The sequence below is a fragment of the Arachis hypogaea genome, chromosome 10 (assembly GCF_003086295.3).
Source record: "Arachis hypogaea cultivar Tifrunner chromosome 10, arahy.Tifrunner.gnm2.J5K5, whole genome shotgun sequence".
Taxonomy (NCBI): Eukaryota; Viridiplantae; Streptophyta; class Magnoliopsida; order Fabales; family Fabaceae; genus Arachis; species Arachis hypogaea.
Genome location: NC_092045.1, coordinates 12,249,015 through 12,277,014, shown reverse-complemented (window position 1 = coordinate 12,277,014; position 28,000 = coordinate 12,249,015). Strand labels below are relative to the sequence as shown.

Sequence of the window (28,000 nt, the reverse complement as noted above, 5' to 3'; positions counted from 1 at the left end):
AAATACTTTAATTATATTCTTTTTGTTAATTTTTTGACAATCAATCAATAGTCAATTTTTTATTTTCAATTTTACCCCCTAATTCTAACCGTGTTTGGCACACTCTCTAATTCGAGTAAATACTCGTAGTCGTCCCTGAGATTCACGCAAATACCCATATTAATCCCTAAGATCCTGATTTTTTCATTGTAGTCCTCCAGATAGAGCTCTGAGTACTCAAAGTGGTCCCTGTGAATATTTCTGGTGATGAGTCATCACCGGAACGCTGACGTGGACTCGGTTTACCACGCTGGAGGGCTCCAAAATGGCGTCGTTTTGGTTTCTCGCCATTGATAACCAAAAACGTCACCGTTTTAACATTATTTAGCATGAATATCAGTTTTCTCGCCAATACAAACTTCACTTGTCTTTCCTTCTTTCACCCTCTGACTCCATCTTCGTATACTTATCAATGGCGTAACCGTAGGGTTTTAATCCCTGAGTTGAAAAAGTTGAGACAAGAAGAAGCAAGAGGTTTTCATTCTTTCCCTCCATCACCAGAAGCAAGAGATTCGGATTTTGTGATCGTATTCAAGGTAATCTTCCTCCCTTTTTTTTTACTTTGCATTTTCGATTCAGTGTTGGTTATTGATATGCAAGTTGTTTGTGTGTCTGAGGTTTGAGAGTTTTGGTGTCATTGTAGTGTCTAGGATTTGAAGGTTGGCTGGGGTTTGTGAGGTTGTTATATTTAACCGGAATGAAATAAGGATGAAACGGGGATATAGTTCAAAAATGTGTTCTTGAGGTGTTGATGTCACACTCCAATACCAAAGTTCATACCACATCTGAAGTCACACAGCCACCACTAATGTCATGAACTCCTACCCAATCCAAGGTGCCAACAAAAAAATCCCGGTTTATGAATAGTTTTCCAAATATCAGTTTAATTTTTCAGAAATTCACTTGATTCTGGAGTGATTTTTTTTTCTGTCCTGCAGTAACTCCTAGACTAATTACTTCTATTTGAGGACCATTTGTTATAATCTTTTCAAGAGCACGTTGATATTCCAAAAATTTCAAGGACAAATAATGAGCTTTTATCTTAATTTTATCTTTGTGCACTTAAGTCTTTGTAGTAAGATGAATTTAAAAGATGAGTTTTTATTTGATAGAGATTTGGATATGAGTTAAAATATACTAATACTACAAAAAATTTATTAAAGCTTACATTGTCTTGAAGTACACCATAGATTGCTATATAATTAAATTTGATAACAAAGTGGACTTATTTTGCCTAAAATGTTTCCATGCTTGGCTAAATGCCTCTTTGAAACTTGTGATAAATGTTGTGTAGGAGAAATTGCCTAATAATCTAGTCAGACTAGATATGCTATTTCTGTGACCCACTCCTATTGGAAAAGAAAAGAAGTTTTAGGATCATTTATTTCTATTAATGGTTTATTGTTATACTTAGATTTTAACAAGAACTAATTGAATGGTGGGAAATTAGTTGCACTTTTAATAAGAATAGGAAAATGAAAGTGATGTTTTTATCACAAAAAAAAAGAATAAAAAATAAAATTGTGTTCTGCCAGATTTGTTGGACTTGAGGAAACTAACAACTAGATACATTTTATTCACTAGCAACTTTGTCATTTATTTATAATATTTAGTCAGAAAATCTTTCCATTGTTTTGCAGTGTAGATCAATTAGTGGAAGAGAGGTTTCCATTCTCATATTGTCAGGGAAATAGATTGCTATTGCATTAGTTGACCAAAGCAAATTGAGGTACAAATTTCTTCTTATATGTTCGGTTCTTTTTTGGCTTCAATACTTAATTGATGATAGCTGTAACATACCCCACGTTCTTACCAACTTTTTACATGGTGCTTGTGGTAAACCAAATTTATTCATTTGATACCATCCTTTTTAGAAGAAATTTGTCACTCCAATTGCATTATAACACATGTTTTTGTTTATAGTTTAGCTTCTGAATCATTGTCTGATTATCTGCATATCTGTTAGGGACTTTTATGGGGATCGATTGTAAATTTTAAGGACCTTTATGGGGATAAGCATAAACGTCAGGGACTATTATGGGTCACGAATTTGGGGATTTAGGGTTACATATAATAGGAGGGACTAATCTGGGTACAAATTGGAAATTCGCCAGCTCAACTAGCCGTTGGGAGCCCTCCAGCGTGGCAAACCGAGTCCACGTCAGCGTTTCGGTGATGACTCATCACCAGAAATATACCCAGGGATCACTTTGAGTGCTCGGAGCTCTATCTAGAGGACTACAATGGGAAAATCGGGATCTTAGGGATTAATATGGGTATTTGCGTGAATCTCAGGGACGACTATGGGTATTTACTCCTCTCTAACTCATTTCAACGCCTTTACCTTTCTTCTTAACCTCATACCATTCCTACACCTTCACCTTTCTTCCCAATCATCACCCATACTCTCTCCATCTCTCTCGTTGCAACCGTCGGCGCCATCACCATCTCCCACCACCAATCTCCATCTTCGTCTCCAACATCATTCATCCATCTTCCTTACCACTCATCCATCTCCATTTTCATGATCATAAAGTAGCAAAAGACAGAGTCCGAATACCGATCACTCATCACATTTCTCTTCTCCCAATCCCACACACTCAAGTCTCACACAACATCTCCATTCACGGCGTCTCAAGCTCGTGCTCCACCATCAACGATTAACTGCGCTTAGAGCTCTATCGCTCGCGATTCACCACGCCCAGAGCTCCACCATCCGCGTTTCACCGTGCCTCGAGGTCCGCTATTATGTGCGCTAGCTATGGCTTCCCTTCTCGATAGCCTCAACTCCCCCTCTCCCTCTGTCCATGTCTAGATCTTGAACATTAACTGATTTCAGAAACAGCCCAATATAAACGACGAGGTTTAATTTCTTGTTCAGATCTACAATTAGGGTTTAGTTTCCCAAATGGTTTTGCTATTAATTTGTCAATATCACTCTTTTATATTCAATTTTGGTGTTTTCAACTTGTTGCTATTGTTGTAGCTTTGATGCTTGTTTGGGCGCCATTATTTTGATAAAAAAAGATCTTTTTTTCAATTATTTTTTTAGCGTATTTGTCAAATTTCTAATAGTAAAAATAAAAGTACTAGAAAAATAAAAAAATCTTTTTTTGAGAAGCTGTAATTTACATTATTTTTAAAAGATCTTTTTTCCTTAGAAAAAAGATATTTTTCATGTAATAAATAAATAAAAAAATTTCTTTTATATCGTTATACCCAAACATAATTGATAAATAAAAAGATCTTTTTGTATGACATATTCAAAGTTTCAAACATAAAATTACTTTTACTTTTCTATAAGATCTTTTAAAAAAAGATAACTCAACAAAAGATCTTTTTTTAGAAGCTCACCCAAACAAGTCCTTCTTGACACTTCATTCTGCAATTAAGTTAAATGTGTGAATTGATAAAATTTGTCCACACTTGGGATACATAAATAGTAAACATATGTGGCTGTGATCAGCAATATGAATATATAGTCAATGCTTTATTGTCTAAAATAAAGGTTTATGCTGAATTAAGGATCATTTTATTACTAAATTTTTTGAATATTGCCTTGTAGAATATAGATAAATTTGAAAATTGTAACCTGACAAGTGCGGCGGCACAACGAAGAGAAGAAGGGATGAGTGGCAGTGGCTGTGCATGATGGTTAGTGAGACAATGAGAAGCAAGGGAGAATGAGAATTGGCATGACAGAAAAGAGAGTGGAAAACGGAGATAGATATTGGTGGTGGTGGTTGGTTGTGGTGCCGGTGGTTGCAGTGAGAGAGATGGATGAGAGGATGAGCGATGGTTGGGAAGAAAAGTGGAAGTGTTGGAATCGGACGAAGTTGGGAAGAAAGGGGAAGGCGTTGGAATGTATTATGCAGTGTGCCAAACACTGTTAGGATTAGGGGGTAAAATTGGAAACAAAAAGTTGACTATAAAAAAATTAACAAAAAAGATATAATTGAAGCATATTTAAAATATCAAGGATAAAATTGAAATAAATTAAAACTTAAGAGTAGGAGTGTTCATGGATCGGGTGAAATCAGGTTTGATGTGACCCACATCCGGTCCGAAATATATACTGAACCTATTTGTTAGGTCTGAACCTGTCCTTAGACTCGAAAAAACTTACACACTTTCGGACCACGATTATATCGGATGAAAACCGGACCGTTAACATTACTTTCTTGTAAGCTAGCATGTGAAAATAATCAAAATATCCAAATTTCCAAGACTCCAACCATTATTTGACATGGTAAAATTCACTTCGAAAAATATAACAAGAACCAACCCTTCCCTAAAATTAAAGCATAACCACAGTCAATACTAATATTGTCTAATAACACCAAATATTTAAATCAATAAAAATAACACAATATTATGCATTAATCTAAAGTCTTAGGCATTTTAAACATAAAACATTAACTTATAGTTTTATAATGACTAATAACACAAAATATTAACATTTATAATACTTAAATTTCACATAAAAATAGTCATCATCCATCACTAATAACACAAAATATTAATTGTGTATGATGACCGGACCACCGGGTCGAGTTCGGGTGACCCGAGCTATGGCCTGAACTAGGGGTGCACAGACCCGGCCCAGCCCGGTCCTGAATACTTTAGGGGCTAATTTGGTGTGATTTCATTGGGTTTAGAGTCGGGTAAGGGTCTCAAAAATAGACCCGGTCATTATTTCGGGTCGGGTCCGGGCCATAGCTCGGATCACCCGAAGTCGGCCCGGTGGCTCGGTCATCATACACAATTAATATTTTGTGTTATTAGTGATGGATCATGACTATTCTTATGTGGAATTTAAGTATTGTAAACATTAATATTTTGTGTTATTAGTTATTATAAGACTATAAGTTAATGTTTTATGTTTAGAATGCATAAGACTTTAGACTAATGCATAATATTGTGTTATTTGTATTGATTTAAATATTTGGTATTATTAGACAATATTAGTATTGATTGTGATTTTGCTTTAGTATTAATTGTGGTTATGCTTTAATTTTAAATAAGGGTTGGTTCTTGTTATACTTTTCTAAGTGAATTTTACCATGTTAAATAATGGTTGGAGTCTTGGAAATTTGGATATTTTTACATGCTAGCTTATAAGAAGGTATCAACGTAATGTAATGTTAACGACCCGATTTTCACTCGATATAATTGTGGCCTGAAAGTGTATTGGTTTCATCGGGTCTAGGGTCGGGTTCGGGTCTAATAAATAGACCCGGTGTATATTTCGGGTTTGGGTCTGGGTCCCATCAAACCCGGCTTCACCCGTCCCATGTGCACTCCTAGCCTGAACCCAACCCGAAATAATGACTGGATCTATTTTTGAAATTCTTACCCGACCCTAAACCCGGTGAAATCACACCAATTTAACCCCAAAAAAATTCAGAACCGGGCTGGATCTTCGGGTCGGGCCCGGCCATAAACATCCCTACTTAAAGATATTTTTGAAACTTTTTAAAATTTTTAGGGACAAAAAATATACTTTATCCTAAATTTATAATCCAACAAGTTAACAAATTAACAAATTATATCAAATTATAAGATAGAAATAATTAAAAAGTTTTAGCAAATTATAATAATACAAGAACATGAGAGCAAATCACTGTATTAAAGCAAGGGGAGGAAAAATTACAGAAATCTGTCAAACTAAAAGCTGGTTCATAAATTAACCAAGAGCCATTTATATATAGTTAAATCAGCCTAATTCGAACTCTAATTACATGTAATTCGAATCACACTGATTCGAACTACTCACACACGTACACACCTACTAATTCGAATCAACCTGATTCGAATTATACTCACACACGCTGCATATAGTAATTCGAACTGGCAAGATTCGAACTACTCATGATTTAATTTTGCCCATTCTTTTATTAAAAAATTAATAATTGATTAAAAAAATTAATAAAATATATTTTTTTATTTCATGCATTAAAAAAAGCTAACAAAATATTTAATTACGAGACTTCTTTAAAATATTAATGAGCTATCTATTCGAATTTCATACCATACTCTTTTGTCCATTTTTAATAGCTCATGAATATTTTTTTATACAATTTTTTAATAAATTTATTTAAATTATACCACAAAAAATATTTTATTCTATACAAAATAATTTTAAAAAATGACTTAAAAGATGTTAGAAGTACTATAAAAATTTGTAATGTCCTAATGACTTAGGACATTAAAGAAATACTCTACATAGTCAATAATAATTTAAAAATTAAAAAAATATAGTTATAACCAGTATTGATCTAAATTACTAGAATATTACAAATATTTTATAGTATTCCTAATATTTTTTAAGCCATTTTTTAAAAAAATTGTTTTGCATAGAAAATGGCTTAAAATGCCATTTGTTTTAATTTTAGAAGACATCTTAAGATTTATATTAGACTAAAATTATGTTTTAAGACATTTATTTATAATTTATTTATTATTTTATTATAACGATTTTTTCGGTTAGACCACGATTTAATCGTTTAGACTAATAAATCAATGAACCAATGATTAGAACGATTCAATGACCGGTTCGATTTTCAGAATCTTGAATTTTTCAGTTTATTAAGGTAGTTAAAAATAGTACTATAATTTTTCAATTCATAAATGACTTGTATGTGAGCAAAGATATTAAGGTTTAAATTAGAATATAATTATAATTTAGGATTTTTATTTATAATTTAATTATTATTTTATTATAAAATAATTTTTTCGGTTGAATTATGGTTAGACTGATTGGAACAGTAAATCAGTAAACCAATGACTAGAACGATTCAATGACTGGTCCGATTTTCAAACCTTCTCCCTCACTCCTCAGTCCTCTCCCGAGCCCCTCTCTGGGTCACTGCACTGCTGCCTGCTTGAGTACCAGACTCTGCCTTACTCTTCCGCGGTGCCGCTGGCCGCCGCCTCTACGTCGCTGCTGCATTGCTGCCTGCCTCTGCCTTGCTCTTCTGCGACGCCACTGCCCCTGCTTCTCTCTGCCCGAAGCCAGCCATCTCAGCCTTTAAGGTTTGCAATTTTTAAAATTTACATTTACAACGCAGAAGTGAGTACAGACATTATCTAATTTATTTATATTTACATTTGCCTAAACCCTAAACTCTAATATTACAGTCGAGTCTATAGATGTTTTTATATCATTCTTTTTAATTTTGTGCCTGTCAGCTTGTTGAATATCATGTAGCATAGACGAGGATGAGTCGTGATAGCTAAAATGAAATAGTGCACATAAGAAAGTATATTATTTAATCCTTGAAACTTAGGGTTTGGAAATCAGATGAATGGGAGGTTCAAGTGTTCAAGTGATTTCCTGCCAATGGGATGATTATTAAGAACCATCTAGGTAATTGTTTTCGTGCTGCGTCCAACACTGCAAAATTTAGAATTGAAGGCTTGAAGGGATTTATGCAGATTCAGGAAAGAGAAATATAGGTATTAAGGAAAACAATCTGAGCGATATGTAGGCAAGTAAGCAATTATTCGTGATAAAATTTAAATTAAATGGATTGAAAAAGATGACAAGTTATCTGACGTTGCTTGGATCTACACCTTAGAATTTCTTATGGTTAATTGGTATCAGGTTATGGATTTTAAATTTTAATTATCCCGATGACAATACCTTTGCATTTTTTGCAAGTTTATTTGTATGGAAATATTTTAGTTTATCAAATGACGTTGTTCCAGGGAAACACAACTGCACAAGTTCCTTTCTTCTTCATAGCTCGCAGCCGCCGCTCCTGCAACTTCTTGTTTACACGCGCTGCCGTCAACACCATTTTCAAAGCCACTGGAATCAAAAGTCCCCTTTAAAATCCTACTCCAAAGATGCAGCACGATGAGGTTATATGGCACGTTATTAGGCACAACCATTGTAGTTTCATGGCCAAGTAAAGAAACACTACCATTCTCTGCTTCAACTATATTCATTACTCTCACGGTTCTTTCTCCTTGTTTTTGTCTAAAGTTCCAAATTTTCACAGCTTTTTTGGTTTATTTTTCTTTTTGTGTAGAATTACAACGGGGAATTTTTGTAGAAACCCTTACAATGTTACTGGACTTTGCAATCGAAGCTCGTGCCCCTTAGCTAACAGTCGCTATGCTACTATACGAGAGGAAAATGGTATTTGCTCATAAACCATATTTGCTTTTTATTAAGCTCTTCTTTTTTATTTGTTCTCTTGGAACTTTTAAATTTATTTTTCTGTTGAGTTTTTTCTTGAAATTAGTGCATAGTGAATGATATTATGCTTGTTGGGTTTGTGATTGTCAAGCATATTATAAGTTGATGTTAAACTTTGTTTCCTTTGGAAAGTACACTATTTACTATAAGAAGATGGCATATTGAGACCATGCTTTACAGCGAGTTTGATATGATACCTTGATGTGGAACTTGTTTTCCATATTTCAATATAGTATAGGAGTTTAATTTTGATGCATTGAGAATGTAAAGGCTTTTTGCACAATGAATCCATCATATTAGTTTATTTTGCATGATTATTCAAGTAGTAGTGGGTGTGGGACTTGAAAACCATATTTTGTGATATAGTCATGTGATTGAATGATAGTATAAGTTTTGGACCATTTGTGCATCAAAATTAAATTCATAGGGTAGGAGAAATTGATTATGATTGGTGCATAGTGTGTTAGTTATTAAATGGTGACCTTGCATTAAGTTGAGTTTGGTGACGAATATGTAGATAGTAATGGAATTATGTTGGGTACTGCAGGTGTGTTTTACCTTTACATGAAAACTATAGAAAGAGCTCATATGCCAAACAAGTTGTGGGAAAGAGTTAAGCTGCCAAGGAATTATGAAAAGGCACTTGAAGTCATTGACAAACATCTGGTACTGCAGATCCATGCATGTTTTTATGTTTGAAAATTTGAATATTGGATGTTTTTACTCGTAATTTTCAGAATTGGTTGTCTCACCTTTTTGCACTGATTCATTAATAGATGTATTGGCCTAAGCTTCTTATACACAAAACAAAGCAACGATTGACCAAAATGACCCAGATGCGGATACGTATGAGGAAACTTGCGTTGAAGACAAGGTATGAACTATGAAGTTGAATTGTTGGTTGTTTATTGTCTTTTAATGTCAAGGAATGCCTAATTTCTTCATAGTAAGGTCATCTCTTTGGTGCTCTAAATTGTTTATTAATTGATTTCTGCTTGTGGTTTGGAAGATATAGGGTCAGTTTGGATTGATTTTTGAAAAAAGTTCTTATTTTTTTCATCTTTTTTTAAAAAGATATTTTTTTAATAGACAAGCTATTTCACATTTGGATAGGTTTTTTTTAATTGTTTTCAAGTATTAAAAACATCTTTTGCTTTTGTTTTTTTTAAAGCAAGGTATTGTTAGCTTTTAGAAAAAGCAAATAATTTTCTTTTTTTAATAAAAGTACTTCTTTAAAAAGATGTATCCAAATAAGTTTAAAATTGAATAAAAGTACTTTATTTTTGAAAAAAAGTACTTTTTTAACTCAAAAAAGCCAATCGAAACCAACACATAAATTATGATTAGTCAAGATCTGTATGTGGGAGGAAAATATATAATTAGTTAGGATTTATGAAGAAATGAAATTTTGTTGGAATGAATTTACCATTTAAATTCAATCTTGTGGACATATCAATTAAATCCAAGTGATGAAGATTTTCTACTAACAGTGAGTTTTGGTTTGCATCATAGAATAATGAAATTGTATTTGAATCTGATGCTTCATTTAGATCCGAGCTATCAATATAGTGTCATATATATGTTTAAGCAGACATCAAGTATGTGCGTGTTTTTTGGTTTTTAACTTTAAAAAAGTTGTGTGGGGGTGGGTTTTGTTTTTTTTTTCCCTGGGGGGGGGGGTGGAGTGGTGTACATGACATATCTCAAGCCCTCAGGGTTAGTGTATCACAGACCAAATTAATGGCATGCTTGATTTTTGTTTGAACTACTAGACATCATTGTGGGGAAACCAGATAAGCGAAATAGATGTTTGGCTGCTACCAACATGCTTAGTTCTGTGTTACAATCTCATGTATTGCGTCTGGAGTCTACCCCACCTGTTCCACCCCAGGAGAGGTTAAGATAGGATAGGATATACAAGTTTGATAATCATTGAAGATGTGAGAAACTTGAAAATATATTTGTGCATATATGTAGCTTGTGTCTTCCTTGGGCTAATATTGTTTGTGATTTTAGGGATTCATCAGATTTTTGCTAATTAATCTGTTTTCCTACAATTACAAAATTACATACATATAACAAATTTTCTTCTCCTTCATCAATTATTTATTTATTTTTTGTGTGCTCTCGTTGAAAGTTAATTTCAGTTTCTCCATATTACTGATCTAATTTATCATGTTTATAATGGTTGTCTTAAAGGGAGAAAATAATGACAACTCCAAGGAAGGAGATAAAGAGAGAGGCTAGAAGAGAAGAGAAGGCTGAAAAGGCAGCTTTGTTAGAAAAGGTTATAGTTAATACTAGTGTTTCCTGTACACATGAATTTTGTGTTGTATTTGGTTTCCTCACCAGTGCTTATAATTTACTTAGTCTATTGAGAAAGAGCTACTGGAGCGCCTTCAAAAAGGAGTTTATCAACAAAGTGACATTTACAATTATCCTATTGAACAATACAATAAAGTTCTTGATATGGACAACCTTCAACCTGCTGAGGAAGAGGAGGAGGTATGCATCTGCATTTTCTGTTGTCATATATGTTTCATGCAAAACTGTTTGAAATTTTACTTGAACAATATGTTGCTTTGTATTTAATTTTTTTTTTCATTTTTGGTTATTAAACAGGAAGCAGAGATAGAGTATGTGGAAGGTTATGATGAACTTGAAGAGGAAGATGACATGGAGGATTTTGTTAATTTTAGAATTGATGATGCTGGTGGTGATGACAATGATGAAAATGGTATGGATTAGACAGTTAAGTTTAGAGAATAGATCTTAAAGCAATTTCAAAAAATATTCTTTAATGGAATTTTTTTTTTATTTTGCATTGTTCAAACCCAGTTGCATGGATTTTGGATAGGATATGATTGTGTGATGGCTGCAACAGTGATTTCAGCAAAATATATTCCTCAATGTTTAATTGAGACCTGAAAACCAAGTCATATATAAATCCAATACCAATATGCAGAATTACAAGAGTGATAAGAAAGTTTAGGAAGTTGTAGAGAAGTATTTGTGGGGTTTTCTATGATTGTATGTATAAAGTACGAGTGAAGGGATACAGAGAAGTAAAGATGTGAACTAACCAGAAGTAGAATTGGAGGATATATTCAGGAATAAAACTGAGCTATACTACATTTGAGGCATCTCTCAGCTTGGAGTTGGTTATTTTGGCTGAGACCTTTGCCCATTTCTACTACTTGTGAATTTACAGCTATGCGTTCCTCAGTAATTTTGATGCCATTTGTTGTACATTCCAACATATTTGTTGGCTTCTAGCAAATAAAATAAAATGTCACACAACAGTTACCATGATACAATACATTTTTTTTTTTGAGTCTATTATTTATCTTATATGTTGAAGGTGAAAAGTTGTGCATGTGGAGTTGGACTCTGTGGTTGAGTTTAGAAAAATGAAATAAACTAGGAAACGAATGCATTTGAAAATCAAAAGCATAAAAGAGTTTTCTAATGCAGCTGGAAGCTCTGAAGATGAAGAGGCAGAAGCAGCTGCTCAAAGAAGGGTGAAACGGAAGAATAAGTTAGCTTCAATGAAATCTGAGAAGGATTCTTTTGATCTTAAATCAAAGAAGGCAAAGGTCCTTGTTGAGGTAAATATATATTGCTCCCTTCAATTGAAAAAATTATGTCATTTCTCTTTTAAACACTGGTTTTTGTTCTGATATGAATTAATTTCTGTAAATGAAAACTTGTCCAGAAGTTAACCACTTCTTAATATGCTTTAGGGTATAGGGATTCCAAAATTAATAAATAGATGATGCCATAGACTAGATCTTTTATTGATCTGCCTGTATGTATATACTCAATGTTTGCAGAATGCATAATTTTCCTTAACATTTTGGGATTGAAAAAAGAATTGAATGCTCCACTTAAGGAAACTATTTACAAAACCCAATTGCTTCAGCTTTCAGATTTATGTTATTTGTACGTCCATTATCCATGTACTAACAATGATTTGTGACTGGTCAAATCCTTACTCGTACAATCCCACTCGTGATTGATATATAAACTTCTGGTTATGTTTTGCTTATAACAAGAACATACCAATTGTGTTTCTTTGCAACCTGATATTACAACCATGATTTCTCATTTCAGGTTGAGCGTGATGATGCCGATGAAAGACAAAGGGAGGTATCCGTACGGTAGTTGCACTTGGTGACTCGGCACTGGTCATTGATAGGAGAGGAAACGAGAGGCGCGATAGGAGAAACAAAATTTTGGTTCAGATTTATTAGTTTGTTTTGTACCCAGACGAGAAGAAAGCGCAGAAATTCATTTTTCTTTTTTTATTTTATTTTATTTCCAACTTTTGAAGGGCAGTGTTGTCAAATTTCATAACACAAGTCTAGGTTGGTTGGAAATTGGAATGGTATGGAGTCCGTTATATGACGGAGAGTAATGATGTGTACTAAAATCTTGGATAACGTGTAACATGGTGTTTTAGATCCCTGAAGAAAGCTGAGACTCCTTAAGCTAAGACATGTTATATTTTACTAATATGAATGAATACAAACTCTCTCTATCCAACAAGCAGAATATTTATATCCCCCAGTAGTCTTTTTGTATTATTGCTTTTTGATGCAAACAATTGTTTAGTTTAGTTGTAGATATGGTTAGGATATTATTTTATAAGATATTGTTGTAAGAGGAAGTTACTATATTTTACGAGATTACGTTTATGTTATAGGAAAATGATCAGGTGTTCCCTGACAAAAAACGGAACATTATATTCATGGTACGATCAGGTTGTCTAGATTTTTTTTGTCGTGTAATGAGTCATGAAATGACGAAAATGTCCCTTATTATACGAGTGTTTTGACGTAAATACTCGCTGAAGTAAACAATAATTTGTAAACTCCTAGCTTAACAGTGAAGCAGCGAAGAATTCAGCTGTAAGATATTGGGATTTTTGCAGCATTCATCATACCCATAGTTTGTGACTTTGTGTATAAAATGCACCTCCAAGTACATACTCATATCCGTTTTTTATATTTATTTTTTCTCTCAAACTTAATCCAGTAACACTAACAATTTTCATTATGCACTCAACCCCAATTAATTCTTCAAATTGGGATGAAGACACAGAAGAGGTAGGAGAGGGAATAACCAATTACCAAAGGCGATGAAAATAAAATTTTGGTACCGATATCCACCATTAAAAAATAAAAAATATATTTTGATAAATTTGATATTTATTAGTATTATACATGCATCATTAATTTTAAAAAATAAATTAATAAACATGTTAGCATACTAATCTATTATATATAATCAAGATTGAAAAAATATTTTATATATAATTTTATTTTTTAAAAATGATGTTTCATTATATATAATTTATAAAAAATGTTTATAAAATTTGAATTTAAAATTTTCAATTAAAATATAAAATATTTATCATATTAATTAATCCAGTAATTATTATTATATATAATATTTAATTATAAATAAATATATTAACAGACACATTATATTAATATTTATTAAGTTGATTGTAACACCTGTTACCCTTATCAAAATTTTAATTTTAATTTTAAATAATAAACAACTTCAAAAATAGATTAAGAAAAAAAATGAGGAGTTCAAATTTCAAATGAAAGAAACCTAATAATAAATAGAATTATATTAATCAAATAGCGCCTTAGTTTAAACTTGAAAATTTAAAATTATTTAACCTTAGAAAAACTAGAACTATTTGGATATTAGAGAGAAAAAACTTAAAAAAAAATGGATTTAAAGCACATAAGCAAGTAAATTATTAATTATTTTATTAATTTTTATAAGTTTTTATTTTTTAATAAAAAATTTATAATTTTAAAATTTGTAATTAAATTCTTATTCTTATATTAAGTAAAAACATATAATTAAGGTTTTAGTAATGGTTATTTCTTAAAAAAATATTAATTTTAAAATATTTATTTTTACAATTTTTTACCATTCATCTTATACACATACAAATATTTTTTTAACAAAAATATGTGAAAGGTATAGGAAGAGCCGAAGAGGAAGGTCACATGGCTGCAAGGAAAAGGAAGAAAGAATCGAATTGAAAATGGTCAGAGGAGACCAAGCTTAAAAACTTCCCAACTCAGTTGAAAGTAGCACCACGACTTGGCTGAAGACTAATCTCTCCACACCTATCTATCAGTGTACATGGTTAGTGGAGACAAATCATGAGCATCAAAACTTCTCAACTACAAAGCCGGTCTCGCACCCCCCATGAGGTCTTTTTTATCATGTTCACTCAAGCACAACTTTCAAAATCTTAACCATTTACATTATTTATATTATATCTGAATGGTGGAGACTAACGGAATATCAAATCCCGCTCAAGTACAGCGAAATACCAGAACATCTTCCGTTGTTATATAACTTTTATCTTTTTCTACTATTTCTTTGTACCAATGAGGACGTAGTACCGTAACAATTTAAGTAATACGGTTTTTTTATGAGGATTTTTTATTGAGCAATCCTATATTGTACGACTGCTAGTAAATAATATTTTTCACTAGCATTTAGTTAGTAATAATTTGTACTCATATTTATAAGAATTTTATTCACAAAAAGTTTATTATTTACATTTATATTTATCAGAATTTGTACACATGATTAATATGTTTGCACTCACATTTTTTAGATTTGAACACATAAATTAGTAAAATTTTATTTGTTAAACTTCGACTATTATCGAAAGATTCGAGACTTTAAGGTAAAAGAAGGCTCTAAAGCAGATGAAAAATGGCAGGGCATTAGGCCCCAATAATATTCCGATTAAAGTTTAGAAAGGCCTTGGAGAGAAAGACATCGGTTGGTTAACCAAGTTTTTTAATGAGATTTTAAGGTAAAAAAAAAGATGTCAGATGAGTGGTGAAAAAGCACCTTAGTACCTGTCTAAAAGAATAAGGGGTATATATAGAGTTGCAAAACCTATAAAGGGATCAAACTCATGAGCCATACCATGAAATTATGGAAAAGGATGATAGAACAGAGGCTGAGACAAGAGACACAAGTAACAAAGAACCAATTTAGTTTTATGCCAGGCAGATCCACCACTGAAGCTACATACCTGTTTAAAAGGATGATGGAGAGATATCGAAGAAATAAATGGGATCTAGATATGGTGTTTATTGATTTGGAAAAAGCATACGATAGGGTGCCAAAGGAGGTCTTATGGAGGAAGGTTTTGGAAAGGAAGAGAGTAATGATCGCATATATTCGTATAAGAGGTAAATATCAAATTGGTACCCGAAAGATTTTCGCGTTGACAAAATGGTACCTGACTTTTGTTATTGACAAAATGACCCCCGAAAGATTTTAAAATTTGACAAAAATCCCAAACGTGAAAAGCATGACATCACATTGAACAGAAAACACTGATTTGGTCATCGAAAGAGCTTCAGTAATGGTGGCAGAGAGCTCTAATGGCGTTTTCGACGAAGAAGGAAGCTTGATTCGCTAATATTTTCTCTCACCTCCTCACCCCCTACCCGAAATCCTAATCCCTTCCGTCACCTCCTCCGCTTTCTTTTCTTCCTCCAAACTTGATTTGCTTCATCATGCATGGTCATAATCCAATCTCCAAGTTCATGAAAGTTGATGGTCTCAACCTTCACATTATTAAAATCGGAACAGGTCATAATTCATTGTGCTCACATGCATTCCGTTTTCTTATAGTTCTGATATTTTAACCCCGTCACCTTCAAACTTTCTCTCTAGTTTCTTATTTTTAGGTCAAAACGTCGTCGTATTCCTGCACAGGTTTCCTAAGATATGGTACTTGTGGCTCCACTAGATGATTGCCCTCCCCAATGTGGGTTTCAGAGCCATTGCCCTCGATTTTAGAGGCTACGGTTTCCCTCGTCAAACGCCACCTTCTTTCATCTTCTCGCTGACCTCCTTGCAATTCTCGATTCTCTTGCTATTCCCAAGGTAATGCATGGTGATCTTAGTGCAAAAGCAGAGGAGATGAAGGAAGAGATTAGAGAATCAAGCTCCCCTCTCACCGGAAATGCCATCGGAGTTCTCTGCCACCATCACTGAAGCTCTTCCCATAGCCAGGTCAACATTTTTCGTTCAACGTGATGTTATGCTTTTTACGTTTGGGTATTTTTGTCAAATTTTAAAATTTTTTAGGGATCATTTTATCAATAACAAAGGTCAGGTACCATTTTGTTAGCCCCAGAATTTTTCGGGTACCAATTTGGTATTTACCTTTTCGTACAATTAAGGACATGTATGATGGGGCTACAACTAGTGTGAAGATTCAAGGTGGTGTAACAGAAAAAATTTCTATTGGTATAGGATTACACTAAGGATCATCCTTAAGTCCATACCTTTTCACATTAGTCTTGGAAGTACTCACAGAGTATATCCAAGAGCCTGTGCCATGGTGCATGCTTTTTTTCGATGATATCGTCTTTGTGGGAGAGTAAAGGAAAGACCTAAATAAGAAGTTGGGTTTATGGAGAGAAGTTCCAAAAGTGTATGGTCTGCGCATAAACCGTAGCAAGATGGAATATATGGAATGTAAATTTGGCCGCCGAAGAAAAATCCTAATACAGAAGTGAAGATTGGAGAAAACATCATACGAAAAGTTAAAAGTTTTAAGTATCTTGGGCGCATCATATAGGAAAATGGAGAGATTGAACATGATGTAAATCATAGGATTCAAACAGGTTGGTCAAAATGGCGGAGTGTGTCTAGTTTTATATGTGACAAAAAAGTGGCTTTAAAACTTAAAGGTAAATTCTGTCGCACTATTATAAGACTATTTATGCTTTATGGTACAGAATGTTAGGTGGCCAAAGGGGAGCACGAACATAAGTTAAGTGTGGTAGAGATGAAGATGTTAAGATGGATGAGTGGTCATACGTGATTGGATAGAATAAGGAAGAAAGATATAAGAAAGAGAATTGGAGTAGCACCTATTGTGGAAAAGATGGTAGAATCACATCTTAGATTTTTTGGACATTTAAGAAGAAGATCGACAGAGCACCCAATCAGGAGGGTAGATGAGATGAAAGATGGATAAGGAGTGAAAGATAAAGGAAGACCATCCATGAGGCGGTTAAAGGAGATCTATATATAAACGGTCTCTTTGCAGACATAATACATGATAGAGCTCAATGGTATCATTTGATCCATATAGCCAACCCACCTAGTTGGACAAGACTTTGTTGTTGTTATAAAGACAATTTAATAATTATGCTGATCAAATAATAGAAAAAAATACTAAAAATTGCTAGCCTTCAAAAATTTCTCTTTTTTGTTTTCATTTATATTTTTGCTAAACATTGACGATATGCTCACATGACATCATGAGAGAAAGAAAATTGAACAAATATAAAAACAAGACTACAAGAGTAGGTAAAGGAAAAAAATAAAAGAAAAAAAATCCAATCTCGGGCATAATGATTGCATAGTAACCCATTAAAAGAACGTTTAATTATTCTATTAATTCTTATAGTTTTATCAAATTTTTAATTAGATTTTTATACTTTTTTTCTTTTAATTGGATCTTTACACCGTTTTTAATTTTATAATTAAGTCATTTATAGTGTAAAAGATCTTAGATAAACTAATTATTGCTAATTTCAAACATGTATAGTTAGTGAATGTTAGATAAATAAAAAATAAAACAACTCACACTATTGTTAAAAATATAAAACATGTACATGATTGGATATTGATTTTATAGATGAGTCAATGTGTTGTTACTGTGAGGAGGCAGCAAAAGATGCCATTACACGATTGCATCATTCATTATCTTCAGACTGTTGAATTGTATCATGTTGCTAGGATTTACGATTACTGGTTTAAGCTTGATGAGACTCTTGTTAGTGCATTTATAGAGTGATGACATCCAGAGACCTATACCTTCTATATGCATTTTAGAGAGTACACAATTATGGAACAGCCCAAACCACCCGCTAGCACGATATTGTCCGCTTTGGCACACAAGGCCTCACGGTTTTGCTTTTGACGATATGGATGATAGCCGAAGCCCCCCCACACTCACTCGTCAAAACGCGTCATGCTAGGGAGAGGTATCCACACCCTTATAAAGCATGCTTCGTTCCCCTCCCCAACCGATATGGGACCTTACAATCCACCCCCTAAGGGAGCCCGGCGTCCTCGCTAGCACATCGATCCGGGCTCCGACTCTGATACCATCTGTAACAGCCCAGGCCACCCGTTAGCACGATATTATCCGCTTTGGCACACAAGGTCTCACGGTTTTGCCTTTGACGATAGGGATGATAGCCGAAGCCCCCCACACTCACTCGTCAAAACGCGTCATGCTAGGGAGAGGTATTCACACCCTTATAAGACATGCTTCGTTCCCCTCCCCAACCGATGTGGGACCTTACAAATTACATTGCAAGATGTTGTCTACCAGTTTGGACTTCCAACAAATGGTGTGGTTGTTTGTCAGAGTTTGAGTTGTACATGTTCGAAAGAAGACCAGCATAGGTATGGTTTCAGGATTGGAGTTATTTGGTGAGTTTTCTTCTGATCAATATATTCACAAGCACACTGTCTATCATGCTTGGTTCCAGCAAAGATGTTCTCCCGCCGGATGCCAGTGAGAATACTGTTAGAATTTATACTCAAGCGTACATTATGGTGCTCTTGTCTACTTAGTTATTTAGAGATAAGTCCAATGTTTGAGTACACATTCGCTGGTTGCCCTGTGTTGCAAAGATGGATGAGTTGGAAAAATATAGCTAGGGCTCTACCACGTTGACATGGTTGTACCACTACATGTATCGTATTGCCATTCAAAATGTGGTGCAGTTAGCTGGTCCGTTGACTCTTCTATAGTCATGAATATTTTGGCATTTTTCTATATTCAACCCTTGTGGTTACGATTCATTTGTCTAGCCATTGGTCTTGAGATAATTTTCTTCATTCAGATTTTCTATTTAATACAATTGTTCATTTTCTTTATATTTCATTCATAATGGTAAGATAATTACATTACAGGTGGAAGCAATTTAATCCTCCGTATCATGAGAGAGAGCCTAGATTTGTTCACACTAGGTTGAGGCTGGATATGTTGCGATCTATTAGGTCAGTATCTTCTTTGTCATTTATATAATGATAACGTAGAGTTAAACATTATATAATTGTAACATAAACAATCTTTGTTAGAATAGTTTCTGTAGAGGCCATATGATGTTCTGGAGGTACAAGTTGTTGTGAATCCCGCTATCCTAAAGCATAGACCTCAAATATTATGGCGTTCTATTACTGTCCTGATCTACTTTACTGTTATTGAGTGGCATCAGTGAATTGAGTGGATTTTGTGAATTATTCTCCCACTTATTCATATAAATTGCATGTTTTTAATTTTCCTTCCTAATTTTGTGCTATGATTGAAAACATACTTCTTTGCCCTTAAAATTGATAATTTTTAATCCTCTTTTATTATCATTCGATGCCGTGATATGTGCCTTAAGTGATTTCAGAGTTTATAGGGCAGGAATGGCTTAAAGGATGGAAAGGGAGCATACAAAAGTGGAAGGAATACAAGAAATTGAAGGTTTGAGAAACTGGAACTGACGCGCGCGCGTGGTTGAAGCGCACGCGTGATCACATCATCCTAAAACTGACGCGTACGCGTGACTGACGCGTATGTGTAGCCAGGAATTCGTCCATGTGATGCGTGCACGTGGCTGACGCGTACGCGTGACGAGAGTCACATGCCGCAATAAGTGGAATTCGCTGGGGGCGATTTTTTGGCTGCTTTTGACCCAGTTTCAGGCCCGAAAATGAAGACAATAGACTGGGGAATGGAGCTGGAGAATGATCGAATCATTCATTCACACACATTAGATTTTAGATGTAGGTTTCTAGAGAGATAGACTCTCTCATCTCTCTAGATTTTAGAGTTTTTAGTCTTATTTTTTCTTAACTTCAGAATTTTATCTTGCTTTAATTTAGTTTTCTTCTATTTTTTATTGTTCTAGTATCTTAGTTTATCTTCTCTTGTTGATTCTTTTATTTTTCCAATTTAGTTTATGAACTCTTCTTGTTAGATTCAATTTCCTTTTAATGTATTTCATGTTTATTGCTTCTTTCTTTAATTGTTGGTTATTGATTCCTTGCATTTGTTAAGCTTATATTTTACTATTTCTTGTTACCTTTCTATACTTTTATACTTTTATTTTGTGCCTTTCAAATGTTTGATAAAATGTTTGGTTGGATTTTAAAATAGATTTTTGTGTTTTTGACTTAGATTGATTAATTAGAAACTCTTGAGTTATCAAAATTTTTTTGTTGATTGGTGATTGAAAGTTGCTAGTTGTCTTGAGCCTCACTAAATCTAGTTTTTTATTAGGACTTGTGAACTTAAGTCGATTTTGCTCGCTTGACTTTTCTTCATTTGTTAGAGGATAATTAAGTGAAAGCGATTTGCACCTACAATCACAATTGATGATGATAATGAGAATAGGAATTCCAATTTTCAATCCTTGTTAGAACTTTTCTTAGTTGTTAGTTTATTTTTCTCGTAATTTATATTTTCTTGTTATCAAACCCAAAACCCAAAAATATAGAAAACCATAACCAATAAAAAGTACACTTCCCTACAATTTCTTTGAGAGACGACTGAGATTTGAATACTTCAATTATTTTATTGGGTTTATTTAAGTGGCAAACAAATTAAACATTGACCGAAAATTACTTGTCAGTTTAAAACTATATTTACAACGAAGTTATTTTGAGAAATTCTTTACCGAAGAAAATCCTCCGACAATCAGCTCCTTTACAAAGTGATAATCCAAGAACATGTGCTTCATTTTAGATTAAAAGTATGTTATGTTAGGATATGTGTTAAGCTTGGTTATCTTGATGATTAAGCTTCCTTGGTTAAAATAAGATCAATGAGCCTAGGGATACTCTTGAGTTTTGAAACACGAACAAAGTGGTCCCTTGTAACGTAATTTTTCTCACACTGAGTACTCATTCTCTCAGTATAATGTTTGGTTTTTGTCATTTTGATTTTCCAAATACTTTTGTCAATACCTAAATTACTAAATTTTCAAAAACAGGTCTTATTTTCTTAATCTGTTTGAAATAATTACATCAAAATTTCATCTTTAAAACCTTTTTATAATATATATATATATATATATATATATATATGTATATATATAAATTTTTTATTTTTATTTACTTATTTTAAATTTTTCATGTCATTTTCGTTTTGATCTTTCTATATTCTTTTGTGGGTGGCTAAATTTTCTATAATATCTTTGGTTTACTCTCTTTTTTTTTTCAACGCCATTTTTGGTTAACTCCAAGGGCCAATAATGAAATGCATAGATAGATGGACTATGCTACGTGTATACTAAAATTAACCACTAAAATTAGTCACCAATATAAAATACATATTAAAATATAAATATACATTTAAAATAAATTAAACTATACATATATTTATATATAAATACATTGGTGGCTGATTTTAGTGTATAAATTACATTTTTGTGGATAAAAAGATACAAAGTAATTAGAGTTACCACCTAGTGAACTCAAAATACGTGAGCATATCAAATATTGCAGTTTTGTGTAGTTAAAGGCCAACATTAATTGTCTTTTTAAGGTACCTTAGAAGCCTCTTTAGCTTATGCAGTTGAGACGAAAGAAATCAAAGAATATATATAAGTTGGAAAACACTCCACGCAACATAGTGAGTGACCCTCAATGCGAATACATTATAATCATTTTGACTCTTGGCTTTCCACTTTGGCAAAGAAAAATTCTTATTTTTTGTTCTTTTTGGTTTTCCTTTGTTAGTTGACTTGGTTCGCATGTTCTATATAAGGGTTTGGAATTGCATACCAAATTATCCACACTCTTCATCTTCACTAAAGTCTCTGCTCCTTTGTTTCATTTGAGTGATGACTAACTCAAAAGCCTGTTTTTCTTTTGTTCTTATTTTTGCATTCTTCGTCTCTTCTCATCATGTCTTAGCTCGTGAATTTCCCAATGGTGAGTCTTCTCTTTGTTGTTTTCATTCAAATGATACAAAATTCCAATATTTCATTTCTGTTAATTACGCTACATGAAACAAATGTTAGTTGCATTGTTGATGGTTTTATTTATTTTAGAATCAAATTTTGTTAAAAGGTGTTATTTTAAATAATTTGATTATAAATAGAAGCTATTTATTTTTGAATTGTAACATATTCAGTAAATGGTTAAATAAGTTTTGGAGTCCTATACAACTGTTTTTTTTTTAATAAAAAAATGAATTTTCATCTTATATACAAATCATCTTTCCATCCATAAGTATGAAGCTAAATTGTATGCGGATAATGGTATGGACTAGTTTCTTTCTTTTCTATTTTTTTTAATTAAAATCACATAAAATTATACAAGGACTAAAGCCATAAACCATAAACCATTTAGTTTTGATCTAGTGGTAAGTTGATTGGAATCCTTAATCAACTTATGAGGGGTCAAATGCCATATTGAACATGGAGATTATCCCATGGTCGTCATTCTTATTTTTAAGGTTTTGAGAACTAGATTAAATATTAAAATTAGAGGTCTAAAAATTTAAAAGCTCAATTGAAATTCAATTGAAAATGAACTAGATGTAATAAAATATTTTTTATATTATTTTTACAAGAACTAACAATTTATTTAACACATTATCTAAACATATAATAAACACTACAAACAAAATTTTCATACCCGATATCAATAATTTACAAAATGTTGAAAATCTTACATAAACTAAACTAGACACATTATCTTAAATTTGGTTTTTGTTGAAGAATCCATTCATGAAGTTGATTTTATCATATAATTAAACATACATAAAATTAATCATTTTTGTACTTATCATTGAAAACATTTTAATTTCACATTTGTTCAATACGATGTCTAGGTAATAATAAAAGATGCTATCTCTAGGGGTGTCCATGGATCGGATCCGCAGATCCGCGGTAAATATCTGCATCCGATCCGAAAATTGCAGATACGATCCGATCCGCAAATTGATCGGATCGGATCCACACCCTTTGCGGATCGGATCGCGGATATCTGCTCTACATCCGCGTATCCGATTCGCGGATCTGCAGATCTGCACAATAATAATTAATATATATATATATATGTTTGGTATTATATTTACTTGTTTGTATGTTTTAGTTAGTAATTATTATTCATATATTGTATTATTTTATTTTTGTTATTTAAAAAGAGTTTGATTAAAAATATTTTAAGAATAAATAAATTTAAAAGTATGAAAAAAATATTTTTATTGAATTTTTTTACATAGAAATATGATTAAAAAGAGAAAGTTTAATCATGCGGATATATCCGATATCCGATATCCGATCCGATCTGTCACTAAAAAGTGTGGATATCATATCCGATCCGATCCGATAAAAATTGTGCGGATCGAATCGAATTTTCGATCCAATCCGATCCGATCCGTAGACACTCCTAATATATACATAAAAAATCAATGAATAAATCAGCCATTATACATTTTGTGTATTTTTATATGTGATGTTTCAGGCATTTTTAATGTATATTTTATATATTTTTATACGAATAGTTAATTACTAATTAATTTTTAGTATATTTGGACGAAGTATGATTGGTTTACAATACTCAATTCCAAAAAAATTCATCTTAGACTTTCTTATTATTTTAAGGTTTTTGATATTTAATTTAAAATTTTAAAGATTATACATAATTTCTAGCAGATAATGTGGAAGTTGATGACTTAAAAGGTTCAAAAAACAACAACATTCTATGGACTGTTCCATTAACACCAACTAAAACTGAAGAGGATCATTATACTACTCCTTCAGTTGGATACTATTCTAGAAACCCTCATCAGGGTAATGATCCTGTTCTTCCTATGTTATTCTTTAGAAGAAACAAAAATAAGAAACCACCAGAGACTAGTACACATACTCCACCAAAACCACAACCAGAACAACACATTCATAACCCAAATACCCATCCACATAATCCACATCCATATTATCCAAATGATCCACCCACACATCCATATTATCCAGATGATCCACCCACTAATTATCAACGACCAAATCCATTAATGGGTGTTATACCTCTTTTGGAACCATTAATACGTGGTCAAAATGGAGAAGGTCCAGAATCAGAGAAAGTTGATCCAGAATCAAAGAAGATTCCTCCACCAGATGATGGAGAAGAAGACTCAATGGATAATATTGCTCATCATTCCATTGGTTACAATCCATATAGCAGTTATCAATACCAATCCTCAGGTTTTCAAAATATTGGTAAGGCACACTACTTTATGAAAACTTTTTTTTTTTTCACTTTTAACATTTTAGTTAACTAATCAAACAAGTAGTAGTTACTACTAGTTAATACTTAAACAATCTCACTAGATGGACAATAAAAGATGCAAACGTGAACATCAGACCACATTTCAGGTCCATTTAACAGGGGTTATATTTATTTAATTTAAAATTTAAATTTTAAAATTAAAATTAATTATTTTTTAATTTATTATTTATATTGTTCAAAAAAGGTGTTATTCTCCCGTACTTTTTCGTATTTAAATCTTACGTTAACTAGTAGTCTCATAAATTTTCTACATACGAAAATTTTCTATCTATATAAATGAAAAGAATTTTGTTAAGTAAACAGTGATTTTTATAAACAATGTGAACAATGAGTTTTAGAATTGACCCAATAAAAGAAAAAAATATTCCACCCCAAATTACAAATAATCCACATAATCATCTGCATACCTATTGAATTTAATATTCGACATATTCATTGTTCACATTGTTAGTATTCTCATTGTCCACCTATACTTTTTTATAATATCTAACCAGAGAACCATATATAACAATATAATTATTGACCAGACCAGTGTGATGTAGTGGTAGATTTTACAAAATTAAAAAAAATTATTAGTAACTAAACCTCAGATAATAAATACTGTAAACAAAATTTCCATACTCATATTTGTAATTTATTATATGTTGGAATTTTACATACAAACCAAAAGAAATACATTATCTTAAAAATGTTTTCTAGTTAATGAATGATTTTATCATAATTAATCACATAATGTTTATATCTAATAATTGAGAATATTTTAATTTCACATCTAATACAATATGATATATATAATTAATAATTCTCCATTGCAAAAAAATAATTCCATCTATGTTAGACTTTCTTGTTATGCAGGAGAGAAGGGTTGTTCCTTTTTTTTAAAAAAATGTTTACTTTAAAATCTTAATTAAGAATTTTACTAATGGTGACACTTTTGCTCTTTATATTTTAGGAAAGAGACTTTCAGCATATAATATGGAAGAGGTTGATGAGTTAAAAGGCTCAAACAACAACCTTGAATGGACTATTCCATTAAAACCAACTAAAATTGAAAAGGATCATTATACTAATCCTTCAATTGGAAACTATCATAGGGACTCGTATCGGAGTAACACTCTTATTCTTCCTATGTTACGAAAAAAAAGAAGACGTATAAGACGGAAACCTGATCCACCTCAAGGTACCAATACTAATCCAAAAAATGGTTCACAATCACATGATCCACCTCATGATCCCACTCATGGTCCACCTCATGATCCCCTTCAGGGTCCACCTCAAGGTCAACCTCATGATCCACCTCATGGTCCATATCATGATCCACCTCATGGTCCAAATTCTGGTCCATATAATCCATATAATGATCCAAATACTGGTCGATATAATCCATATAATGGTCCAGATTATTATGGAGACGGATCAGGGATGGATTATCCGAGTGATCCATCTACTATATCGCAAATATGGAACATGTTTAAGAATTGGGGTAAGAGATTTACGGATTGGTATAATTCAAATCCAAATAATCATCCAGATGAAGAGAGTCCTCCAGTTGAAGACGAGCCCTCATCAGATCGTCCTCATTCTTCAATTGGTTACAATCCTTATAGGAGTTACCAATATTATGTTCTGTCTGCACTACCCCAAACTCCAAGCAACAATTACTATACTCTTCCCTTCAGCTACAATCCAAATCACTACTTACAATGGAATCATCATCATGTGTCACCGAAAATCTTAAATGCTGGTTACTCTGCTAATTTTGCTGCCTATCAACCCTCACCTTTTCAACATTTTGGTAAGGCACAATACTTCTCTAAACATTAATTCTATATATTTTCTTCCCCTAGCTTAATTACCTATATACATTCTTTACTATAAGATAGGTTTAATTATTCTTTCGATCCCTATAATTTCATCGAATTTTCAATTAGGTCTCTATACTTTTTTTTTTAATTAGGTCCTTATATCATATCAGATTTTATAATTAAATCCCTACCGTGACAAAACGTTGAAATTAACGAAATATTCTATTAAACTATATATAATATTCAATCAAGTATTAGGCATATTTGTTTTGTTTAACGGAATATTCTGTTAATTCTGATGTTTTTATTACGGTAAGAACTTAATTACAAAATCTAATATGGTATAGAAACTCAATTAAAAAAAATATAAAGACCTAATTAAAAATTCAATAAAACTATAAGGACGGATAGAGTAATTAAACCCATAAAATAAAATAACTTGGAGGATTGCCAAAATAATATCTTGGCCGTATGTTTAGCTATTGTGACGGTTACCAAAAAAAGGTTTTAAAACTTTGATTTTTTTTTCCAATTATTTGACCACTAAAATAATTATGTTAGGTATACATTAAAATCAGATACTAATATAAAATAATAAAATATATGTTAGAATATAAAATATATATTAAAAATAAATTAAACAATACATGTATTTATACAAAAATACATAGTGACTAATTTTAATAGTTAATTTTAATGTATAAATAACATTTTTATCTGTTAAATAAATAGTTATTTTAACCGTCTCATAAGTTTTCTAATATGATAAAATTAAAGTCTTCTAATAGCTATGATACAAATGAAAATGCAGAAGCAGAGAACTACAAAGATGGAAATGTAGTCTGGAATCACAAAATGAAGAGCCCTTCAGAAATTGGCTGGAGCACAAATTATGGAGATAATGAAAAGGAACGAATGAACTAATTTCGACTCTGAGTCAGCTATGGCAAATACATAAATAGAATATATTATGGTAGTGCTGTGTCATACTACTTATCCTAAACATACTAAATAATACTTTGCGCAACGTTGGTCTTTAGCTATCATGTGCCATATGTTGCAAAGCTGGGTTTGTTGTTAGTGTTTTATATGAAATATGTATTGTTAATGATTTTACAAAGGGAGTTTTGTATTTTCGTAGAACTTTTTCACTTGTTTGTTAATAATATAATTAAAAAATATTTTACTATAATCTTTATATTTCCACAAGTTAGTATGAAGTCATAAAAATTATAGCATGAAGTGGATGATTATAAAAGTATAAATAGAGTATGAAATAATCATGTATGGTTGTATAGTATATCTATTATATATTATTTTATAATTAAAATATATTAGATGTTATTTTTTATTGTAATTAAAATTAATTTTTTTTATAAAATTAGAATGTTTTCTCTTTTTTTTTTATTTCTCTTATTTTTTACCTACTTTATTTTTCTTATATATTATTATTGTCAATGACTAATTACAAATTGGACAATCAAAATATACAACATCACATTCTTTAATTGTAATTAAAAAATTAAAATTAAAATATAATTATATTGTATTACTAATTTAATAATCAAAA

General features: G+C 32.1%; 2 protein-coding genes across 3 annotated transcripts; both read left to right on the top strand.

Moving 5' to 3' along the window:
- Nucleotides 1-6,791: 6,791 nt before the first annotated feature.
- Nucleotides 6,792-12,793, top strand: LOC112715175 (uncharacterized). The gene is made up of 10 exons (XM_025766945.2): nucleotides 6,792-7,074; nucleotides 7,750-7,952; nucleotides 8,076-8,185; nucleotides 8,793-8,911; nucleotides 9,022-9,119; nucleotides 10,445-10,532; nucleotides 10,616-10,750; nucleotides 10,868-10,982; nucleotides 11,720-11,853; nucleotides 12,359-12,793. Exons 2-10 carry the CDS (start codon nucleotides 7,891-7,893, stop codon nucleotides 12,407-12,409), a joined length of 912 nt encoding a protein of 303 aa, XP_025622730.1. The 5' UTR covers nucleotides 6,792-7,074; nucleotides 7,750-7,890; the 3' UTR covers nucleotides 12,410-12,793.
- A 9,262-nt stretch (nucleotides 12,794-22,055) lies between these two features.
- LOC112715174 (uncharacterized) lies at nucleotides 22,056-27,622 on the top strand. Of its 2 annotated transcripts, none has more exons than XM_025766943.3 (4): nucleotides 22,056-22,261; nucleotides 23,989-24,555; nucleotides 25,578-26,420; nucleotides 27,242-27,622. In XM_025766943.3, the coding sequence occupies exons 1-4, from the start codon at nucleotides 22,171-22,173 to the stop codon at nucleotides 27,352-27,354; spliced, it is 1,614 nt and encodes a 537-aa protein (XP_025622728.1). In that variant the 5' UTR covers nucleotides 22,056-22,170; the 3' UTR covers nucleotides 27,355-27,622. The 2 variants fall into 2 exon arrangements, with proteins under 2 accessions (XP_025622728.1, XP_025622729.1); XM_025766944.3 differs by having other exon boundaries at nucleotides 22,059-22,261; nucleotides 23,992-24,555.
- Nucleotides 27,623-28,000: the final 378 nt, after the last annotated feature.

Bases quoted from the DNA above. Each gene is read 5' to 3' on its own strand.
- LOC112715175 (XM_025766945.2), top strand. From the start codon at position 7,891: ATGCAGCACGATGAGGTTATATGGCACGTTATTAGGCACAACCATTGT. The intron at 8,912-9,021 runs GTACTGCAGATC...ATTCATTAATAG, and splicing joins AAGTCATTGACAAACATCTG to ATGTATTGGCCTAAGCTTCT. The intron at 10,533-10,615 runs GTTATAGTTAAT...TAATTTACTTAG, and splicing joins AGGCAGCTTTGTTAGAAAAG to TCTATTGAGAAAGAGCTACT.
- LOC112715174 (XM_025766943.3), top strand. From the start codon at position 22,171: ATGACTAACTCAAAAGCCTGTTTTTCTTTTGTTCTTATTTTTGCATTC. The intron at 24,556-25,577 runs GTAAGGCACACT...TTTATATTTTAG, and splicing joins CTCAGGTTTTCAAAATATTG to GAAAGAGACTTTCAGCATAT. The intron at 26,421-27,241 runs GTAAGGCACAAT...ATGAAAATGCAG, and splicing joins CTCACCTTTTCAACATTTTG to AAGCAGAGAACTACAAAGAT.